Source organism: Enoplosus armatus, chromosome 18 (assembly GCF_043641665.1).
Source record: "Enoplosus armatus isolate fEnoArm2 chromosome 18, fEnoArm2.hap1, whole genome shotgun sequence".
In the NCBI taxonomy this organism is placed as follows: Eukaryota; Metazoa; Chordata; class Actinopteri; order Centrarchiformes; family Enoplosidae; genus Enoplosus; species Enoplosus armatus.
In genome coordinates, this window is record NC_092197.1 from 11,282,907 (window position 1) to 11,292,716 (window position 9,810).

The following is a 9,810-nucleotide window of genomic DNA, read 5'->3' on the forward strand; positions in this document are numbered from 1 at the left end:
GTCGCCGGACCATAAATCGATCTGGATCTCGCCTTTATGTGACAGCCCTGTCGCGTTGATTGACGTGCGAGACAAAAGGGACACAGATGCTCTTCCCCTCTGGGAATTTGTGAGATCACCTTTGCGGTTCACCTTGGAAATAGATTTTTTTTTAAAAACGCATGCAAGGTAAGACACGTTTTCACGAGGTGTGTGAGACACGGCGGCCTCTGCAGCTCCGTGTTTGTGTGGATTTTGCATGTCAAATTGTGCTTTTTCACGGTCCAGGCTCGCATATTTGTAGATAAAGGAGCTGTCATTGAGACTTCAGGCTCATGGACTATAAAGCATGGAAAAGGGCCCACTTGTACTGAGCCATTTAAGCTCCGAAAGTTGCCTTTTCACTTTTAAAGTGAATTCATTACAAACCTCTAGTCAAAGCTCTGTTTAGCAGGTTACTACCGTGGTCACATGAAAGAGAGACTAATTTGCATATCATGAATGATTGAAGTAGGTGTATCATTTCTGTGTGGGAGGGCTCATAAACAAAATGGTCGGAGGCCCCTGTCCTCCTGTCACATCCTCCTCTTCCTCGTGACCTACAGTATCTGTTGACATTGTCAGATGTGCTCCATTATCTGCAGCTGTGTGTCCCTGCTGACTGACCTGAGTACCTGGTTTCTGAAGCTACAGATCAGATGGCAGCTGAACAGCTAGCAGTGAAAGTGATACCATCCCATAATGATCACCAACAGTTGTGTCTTTTGCTTTGTAAAAAGGGTCAGGGGCTAATTAACGTTGCTAGGCAACAAGGATATAATCCAGGACAAAATTCAGTTCCTCAGCCGACTGATGGAAAGAAACTAAGGACTTTTACTCAAGTAGTTTGGTACACTTCTGAGGTACTTGTACTCATTTACCTGACAGCTTTAGCTACTAGTTACTTAAAACATAATCAACTAATACATTATGATGTAATATTTAGGATTAAGATGCCCAGCAGTATATAAGGTTGTTACAAGTAGCCCCACCTCTACCAGCTGTAACATTAATGCAGCCATAGTTATAATCCAATTATATACTAGATATGATATGGTATATGGTATAGGTTCTGTGACCTAAGTGAAGGCTGGTTCAAGACATGGTGATTGGTCATTTTTATGCTCTCTGTAAGCCACAGTATATTGTTTTTATCTCAAAATGTCTCTAATTATCCACACACCGCCTGTTGCAGGTTGATGGATCGCATACAGCAGAAACAAATCAGCACTGACCCTTGTGGGCCCAAAGTGCAGCCTGGCCCCTGTGCATCGATCGGAGCCGGTCCAGGTTTACCTCCGCAGCTCGCCATCCAGGAGCCACCTCTCATCAGCCCATCCGAGGCGCTCAAGAAACAGTCTGGATTGAGTCCCATGCAGGCTGCAGTTTCACCAATAAAAGTGACAGACCAAATGCAGTCACGGTCAACTCCAGCGACTCTGGCCAGCATAAGCCGGCCAAGACCGACTGTTCTTGGAACTAAACCTGCTCCAAAGACCACCAGAATCTCAGTGGACCCCTCCAAGGAAATAGATTTGATCCCAGTTTGTATCCCAGGACCTCAGAGTGCCAACGTCCTGCCGCATTCCCCGACAGAGTCCTCTTTCCCCCTTCACAGTCCTCAGAGTCCCCACAGCCCTCAATCTTACACCAGCCAGCCTTACCTGAGCCCCAAACCCAGCCTGCCCTCCAGTCTCAGCCCCAAACCTCTGCCACAGAGGACCCCCTCACCTGGGAGCTCAACACAGAGCCAAGTGCAGTCCGAGAAGCCAGGAGGAGAGAACAATGATTTCAGGTGAGATGAATGATAACACCTTTATTAAAACATTTTTATATTACTCAGCCTGTGTGATTTCCACAAGGGTTTAAAAGGATTCTGTTCTCCCCTCTGTGAATGTTTTGTCGCTGTTAACGTCTAAATACAGCTGTAGAGGCTGTCCTGCAGTCAGCGGCTGTAAGAAAGCTGATGTGTGCCAGACCATGCCACATGAATCAAAGCTGCAAATTTCACTAAGAGCTTTATGAACCTGACAGACTGACACAGCTACATTTTTTTGGCAGACTTCCCAGAGGCATACCTTTGTTGTGCTATTTAGAAAATCTCTTTTTGAATTAGTGGAAGTATGTTTTTGTGAAGGGCTTCAGACGACAGCAACCTCCGCCGGTCCTACTGTCGCACTCAAACACACATTTCTCATCATAGATAGATAATAGTGGACCATACTGGTGAATTTGCATGTTTTAGCGCATTAAAAATCACATTTACTTTGCATTCAAAGTACATCCATTCTTTTCAGTGTGGTATGAAAACCCACATGCATGGGAAACGTAATCCATCACATCAATTGTGTTTTCCTCTCTATTTTTCATTTATTTTATTGTCAGAGTTATGTTATTGTCACCAGGCGGTAGCATTGTAAACAGGTAAAAGGAAAAAAGAAATAAGAAATGTGTATTTGGTCATTTCTGATATTAAAGTATTGCTGCTCAACAGCCAACTCTCAGGTCTTAAATATCAAAGTGTCCTTGAATGCACCGACAGGGCGGACAAAACAGTCTGTGTTCTATTATCATTAAATTAATTATTATCATTAAAACATGCAAAAGCACCTCTTATTTCCCCCCGGGGATCAATAAAGTATTTCTGATTCTGATTCTGATTAACCCTGTAAATGTACACTTTTTTTTTTTTTACCCTATTGCTAAAACTCATGTGATGGCAGAAATCATCATCATCATCGTCGTCCAGATAGCAAACAGCAATCTGTAACGATTGAAGTAATGATGGTACAGTTGGTTTATCGTTTAGTCAATTGAAAAGAAAATGAATTGGCTGCTATTTTGAGTCATATTTCGAGCAAAAGTGCCAAATATTTGCTGGTTCCACCTTCATAAATTGGATTTGGAGGATTTGTTGCTTTTCTTTGTCTTCTAAATTGAGTCTCTTTGGGTTTTGGACAAAGTAAGACATTAGAAGACGTCACCTTGGATTCTGGTTAACTGTATTGGACATTTTTTACTATAGACAAAATGATCAACAGATTAATCAGTTAAAGAAATAAGTGTTGCAGCCTCAAAGAGTTGCAGTGTGGCTGGTAGTGTAATTTCAAAAGAAAATCTCTTTCTCTCTTCTAGCACACACACACACACACACACACACACACACACCTTAGTCACCATCGCGGTACAAAGAGGTGCTTAATTGTGCTTATCTATCTTTCTATATACAGCAGCACTGAAACTATTTCTCTGAGGATTACAGCACAGATTATGTCCTCTTCCACCCTACATTATATATAGTACTTAAGTCTAATGCAGCATTTACACCGTTTCTTTCCTCTGAAAGGGTGTACATCGTTACATGGAACGTGGGATCAGCTGTCCCGCCAGATGACATCACTTCTCTGTTCGGACCAAATGTTTCAGATGGGAGCGTCGACATGTTTGTCATCGGGTAAGCAAGTATTTCTACCAGGCTCAGCAGTGCCAGAGAGACAGCCGCAAGTGCCCACTCAGTCATCTGTGTTCACTTTGATCCGTCCCCTCCTGTCACCCATCACTGTCCTTTTCGTTAATGTGCCGTTTTCACTTGTTAACATTTCTCTGCTTTTCTTGCACCACACAGACTCCAGGAAGTCAACTCCATGATAAACAAGCGGCTGAAGGATGTTCTGTTTTCAGACCAGTGGAGTGAGCTCTGCATGGACACGCTCAGTCCTTTTGGATACGTTTTGGTCAGTAAGGAGTTACATCTGATGTCATTCATATCAGACATACACATTCATTGTTTTGATACATTATTTTTCATCTATCCCATCTGTTTAGGTGGCGTCCCAGCGTATGCAGGGAGTGCTGCTGCTGGTTTTCTCTAAGTTCTGCCATCTTCCATTCCTCAGAGGCGTGCAGACAGAGAGCACACGCACAGGACTCGGGGGATATTGGGTATGTGCTGCGCATTGAAGAGCGCTGCTCTGACTTCTGCTCTGAGATTTATCACATTGCAAAATTTGTGGTGGGTTCGTGTCAGTGGGGGGTTTAAGGGGGCGAGCTGGGTGTTGAAAGGTGGCGTGTGTGCTCCCTCCTGCATGCGTGGGTGCATATGTCAGTGTGTGACCTTCCCATGCGTGTTGATGTCAGCATCACCCCTGGCTGCTGCTGGTGCAGTCTCCTTCTCTTTGAGGTCAGTGCAGCAGCAGGCTGTCTGGCTCTCTGGTTCTGTGACTCAGGGGCAGAAAAAAACACCCTGAACACATATCTGGTTGATACATGCCATTGTTTTTATTTTATTTTAAAGACGCTATGCATAAGGGATCCACTTCTCACTGCATCCTCTCTTTGCCCTTTCTTCTCACTCTCAGGGGAATAAAGGGGGTGTCAGCGCCAGGATGACAATATTTGGCCACCCTGTGTGCTTTCTTAACTGTCACCTGCCGGCTCACATGAGGAACCTGGAGCAGCGGATGGAGGACTTTGAAAGCATCCTGCAGCAGCAGCAGTTTGACGGAGGGACTGCCACCGGTGTACTGGACCACGAGTGGGTGACATCATTTTTTGATTGGTTCAGCTGAGGATTGACCACCCATAAAAAAAGATGCACACCATCATTCAGGAGTCACAAATATCACACATTCATTCATTAAATATTCTGTTTTAGTTTATTATTTGCACCAAAATGCCTCCGACCTGACCTGAGCTATAAATTGCAGCAGCTGCTCCCCAATGATAAATAAATCTTAGGAGGCCATGTTACATAATAAAGCTTGAATATCTCACTATTTGATCTTTTGTGTGTCTTGAGTAACACACTTTATTGGACCAAAAATGTTACAGCTTTCTCAGGACATTGCAGTAAACATTAAGTAAAGTGCGATTATCTTTACAATTATCTCTTAGAAGTAAAACAAATAACATCCTACTTTCTTTTTTATTAAATTGTATTTTTTTGTGTGTATTTTTCTGTCCCCAGTGTCGTGTTTTGGTTTGGGGATTTAAATTTCCGTATCGAAGACTATGACATCCATGTGGTGAAATGTGCCATTGACAGCAATAAGCTGCCTCTTCTGTTGGAGCGAGATCAGGTGAGGCACCTTCACAGAGACATTGATTGATTTTTCTGGAGGGCCTTACACCACCTGTTTGTGTCTTGATCACCAACCACAGCCAGCAGAGGGAGCTGTAGCACAAAGTGAACAGACATCACCTTCTGTCAGGCATGTGACCTGCTCTGTTTCTTCCATCATTTGTCTACTCTGCAGCTCAACATGGCGAAAAACACAGAGTCCATCCTGGAGGGCTTCATGGAGGGACCGCTTAAATTCCCACCTACCTATAAGTTTGATGTGGGCACTCATACGTACGACACCAGGTGCGTTCAGTTGCCTCCATCCCAAACTTACTCCATCAGATTTTATTTTTCTAGACGTGGAGGCTCTGACCTGGCTCTAAACTCAGTCTTGTCCCTCTTTGCTTCTTTTCTGTCAGTGCTAAGAAGAGGAAACCTGCCTGGACGGATCGCATCCTCTGGCGCCTCCGTCGCACGGGCTCCCCAGTTCCTACCCACAATGCAGCACTGCAGCGGGGTCTGACCTCGTGGTTGGGTGGGGCAACTAAAGTGACCCAGCATGTATACCGAAGTCACATGGGCTTTACCATCAGTGACCACAAGCCTGTTTCTGCCGTGTTTTCACTGCATGTGAGACAATGTTTCCTCAAATACACTGTAAACTAAATGTATTAATTGTACTGTTACTTTGCTTGATTATGTTTTATTTAACTGCCTATTCTCTCTTTTCTAGTTCCCGTTCAAGGTGGATATGCCCCTGGTGGAGCTGCAGGTAAACACGGAGTGGTGTAAAGTGTCAGATGCTACAGTCAGATTCACTGTTGCATCAACTTATCAGCGCAGCTCGTGGGACTGGGTAGCGATATACAAGGTGGTTCTCCAATTGTTGTGCTCAAAATCTCAGGATGAATTCTTACAATATGATGCCCAGTGTCAGTGTTTGATGCCGTTTGTTTCTGCACAGGTTGGGTTCAGACATCACAAAGATTACCAGGCGTACATATGGGCCAAGGGAGAGCATGCAACACAGGTACTCAAATCCACACATTGATTTTGTGCCACAGTTGAATCCAGGCTTAATTTCTCTCCGCTCGTCTCTTCACCAGGTGACATTTTCAGAGGAGGATTTGCCAAGAGATGATTGTGAATACATCCTGGGTTTCTACAGTAATAATATGAACAGCATTGTTGGATTGTCAACACCAATTCAGGTAACAAATATCAGAGGAGCCATCTCACTGCTTCTCTTGATATATTCTTATATCCATGGTATACGAAAATATGTGGACATCCAACATAACATCCATATTTGACTGTTGAATATCTCATTCTAAATCCTTGGTCATTAATATGCTGCTATAACAACCTCCATACGTCTGGGGAAGATATTGGGTGACAGGCTGACTCACAGTCAACACTCCAGTTCATCCCAAAGGTGCTGGATGGGGTTGAGGTCAGGGTCCTGTGCAGGCCAGTCAAGTTCTTCCACACCAAACTGGGAAAAACATTTCTCTATGGATCTGTGCACAGTGGCATTGTCACTTGTTTCTTGACACAAAAAAGTGTCTCCAAACTGCCACAAAGTTGGAAACACACTATTCATTCAAACATAGTGTACTGTAACATTAAAATGTCCCTTATTCAGTGGTGGAAAGTGAACTACATCTGCTCAAATACTGTACTTGAGTGCAATTTCGAGACACTTGTACTTTAAGGTGAAACAATAAGTCGATTATTCGATTAGTCGATCAACAATAAATAGCAACTATTTAGATAATTGATTATTTGTTTTAAATCATAAAACAAAACAAAAAATCTGATTCCAGCTTCTAAAATGTGAATATATTCTGAATTTATTTGTCTTCTATGATAGTAAACTGATCTCTGAATGAATATGACTGGGGTTTTTGGACTGTTGGTCGGACAAAATAAGACATGAACAAGTCAATTTGGGCTGTGGGAAATTGCGATGGGCAGTTTCTTTATTATTTTCTGACATTTTATGGACTCTGGAAAAAAATGATCATTACTTGCAGCTCTTCTTTCCATTTTCTGCTACTTTCTACTTTAATTCCACTACAGAGCTTCTAAGAGCAGTTACTAGTTACTTTGTAGAATCAGATTACACATACAAAACATATGATCAGTGTATAAAACATGATGCATTGCTGCAAGTTAAACTGTCAACAGTATATAAAGTAGTAGCTCCACCTCGACCATCTACAACTTAGAATGTATGCTTCAATGATAATGATTCAGTAATAACACTGACATGAGACACAGTTAGTAGTTTTACTTTTGATACTAAGTACATTTAGTTGATGATACTTCTGTACTTTAACTTGGAATGCAGGACTTTTTCTTGTAGTGGAGTATTTCCACTTTGCTGTATTGCTTCTTTTACTTAAGGACGTGGAGAGGTGTGCTCACATACTTTTGGTCATATGGTTTCTTTTTTAGCCACCTCGCTCATGCAGTTATCATCTCTTGAATCCTGCATCCTAAACAGATCAAGATTCCAGTCCACAGCCCCACCGCGCGTCGCTCTGACAGCTCAGACATCAGCTCAGAAGACGACAGCACTCTGGTCCTGCTGGCTCCGAGCTCCCGCAGCCCGAGCCCTAAAACCGGCAAACACCACCATCGCCACCGCCGTAGCCGCAGTCCCGCTGTTCCTGCTCTTTCCTCCAACCCCCTCCCCTCCCTGCAGGGCCTCAGCCTCTGTCCTCGCTCCAAAGAGGGCCAGACTCGCAGCCGCTCCCCCTGCTCTAAGAAGGAGCGCCTGGTCTCCCCCAACACTGTGCAGTCTCCCACCATCAGCCCGCTCAGCCCCCGCAGCCCTGTGTCTCCAGGAGGTGGGGTGACTGCACCGGAGGCCCTGATTGCTGCCATCTTAGGTGAACACAGACCAGCTCAGGTTAGCCCCACAGGGGTCAAACACATAGGAAAGGCAGGACAAACAGACACTGCATAGAATATAAACATCAGTAGTTAAAAGAAGGCACTGTACAAGGAGAACAACGGCAATATCCATGCATCCAGAGTCTGATCTTATCCTACAAAGTCACTGTGCTCGTAGAAGCAGCACATGTAAAGACTCCTAATGTAGTTTGCAAACATTCCGCATTGTAGCCCTGCAGCTCTCTGTTTGTGAGTCTACCATCATCTCATACACTATGTGTATCCTGGAGTCAAAGATGTGTCCTGACTCCCAACGACAAGTGCTTTTATAGACTCATAAGCTAATATCATGCGTAAACAAACATATTGAATGTGAAACCAAAGTCAGAGCAAACCCGTGATGGATGTGACCAGTTATTACTGACAGCAATATGGATCCATGTAAACAGTCTTGTATCAAAATAAGGACCCTGGACCGGAAGTATTGATGGTGTCATAGTTCACAGTGAGAGAGGGTGTGTGGTTTTTGTGTATGTGTGTGTGTGTGTGTGTGTGTGTGTAGGCCTATGTGTTAAAACATAAATGTGTGAAACCAGACAATGGTTTACAATTTTAACTCTATAGTTCTTGGTCTGTATTCATAAAATGAATCAAACGTATCCTAGAATAGAGATAGAGCATTTCACCATCTCAGTCCATCTGAGATCTTACATGTGACCATTATCTTAGATCGATGCTCTTATTCTTAGCAGCTTTGTGAATACAGCCCTTATTCTATAGAGGTCAATGAGCGGATGTTTAGGCTAATGTGTTTGTTTTGCTTCAAGGAAAACAGTGTTGTGTAACTGTGTGAGTGTGCAAATAAAACAAGAACAAACTAAAAGTAAACTGACAAAATACTGTTTATTGGACAAACACCACTTCAAACTGTCATGCAGAAGTGTACATTTGTGTGTACATAATGTACGCAATGTACATAAGTGACATGATGACACAAAATGAGTATGTAAAGTATGACTTTGACACAGAACAGCAGCAGATGGAAAACAGCTCGTCCAGCAAGATATCATTGACACGCTGATGATGCTTCACACAGTCAGAAACCATGAAAGAATCTGACAGATGTTCAAATAGAAACAACAAAACAAACGTCAGTCTCCTGGAACATCCATACTATTAGTTTAGGCAAAGAAGATTTCTACAGAGGCGTGGATAAGTGCGCACAGCCAGTGGTTTGCCCTGATGTTTGTCATCGAAGATAATCACTCTTTGGATTAACAAGCGCGTCTGAAACCAAAGATACCAAACAGTGTTTTTTTTCCGCACCAGATATTGAGCAGGATGTTTTTTTCAATGTCCTATGAAGTTTGGCAGTGGAGGAAATGATGCCCCCTGGTATGATTTTAGAAGAAGGAAATTAGGAAAAGGTTACTCTAAGTCAGTGGCTCCTAAACTAGCGGTTGTTCCAGAGGTAAATTTGACCAGATGATTAGAGGGATAAAGAAAAAATGTTTTACAGAAAATGTTTTGTCTTTTCTTAATTTCCACTTTTTTCCTTGTGAAACACTGGATACTCTCACCTCTTCAGGCCTCTAAGAATCCTTAATATTGGCTAAATACTCGATACTTTAACCCCCTCAGGCCTTTTAAAGTCAATTCTAAAGAAGAATAGGATGAAATATAAAGAGTCAGAGAGTCAGCTCTGTTCCAGTCTGTTCCAGTTATGCCAGGGACAAGATGTTCCACTGAATAAAGATGTATCTTTTGCTAATGACGTGAATCACTTATATTCTAGATTTAATAATAATGATAACTTTGACATATTCAAT

At 42.9% G+C, this 9,810-nt stretch overlaps 1 protein-coding gene across 1 annotated transcript; it reads left to right on the plus strand.

Annotated features, from left to right (window-relative positions):
• The first annotated feature begins 1,217 nt into the window (after window positions 1–1,217).
• LOC139301106 (inositol polyphosphate 5-phosphatase K) lies at window positions 1,218–8,054 on the plus strand. The gene is made up of 12 exons (XM_070924404.1): window positions 1,218–1,813; window positions 3,365–3,472; window positions 3,644–3,752; window positions 3,844–3,960; window positions 4,377–4,552; window positions 4,985–5,096; window positions 5,274–5,383; window positions 5,500–5,710; window positions 5,814–5,951; window positions 6,045–6,110; window positions 6,187–6,291; window positions 7,590–8,054. Exons 1-12 carry the CDS (start codon window positions 1,218–1,220, stop codon window positions 8,052–8,054), a joined length of 2,313 nt encoding a protein of 770 aa, XP_070780505.1.
• The last annotated feature ends 1,756 nt before the right edge of the window (window positions 8,055–9,810 follow it).

Bases quoted from the DNA above. Each gene is read 5' to 3' on its own strand.
- LOC139301106 (XM_070924404.1), top strand. From the start codon at position 1,218: ATGGATCGCATACAGCAGAAACAAATCAGCACTGACCCTTGTGGGCCC. The intron at 3,961-4,376 runs GTATGTGCTGCG...TCTCACTCTCAG, and splicing joins CAGGACTCGGGGGATATTGG to GGGAATAAAGGGGGTGTCAG. The intron at 5,384-5,499 runs GTGCGTTCAGTT...CTTTTCTGTCAG, and splicing joins ACTCATACGTACGACACCAG to TGCTAAGAAGAGGAAACCTG.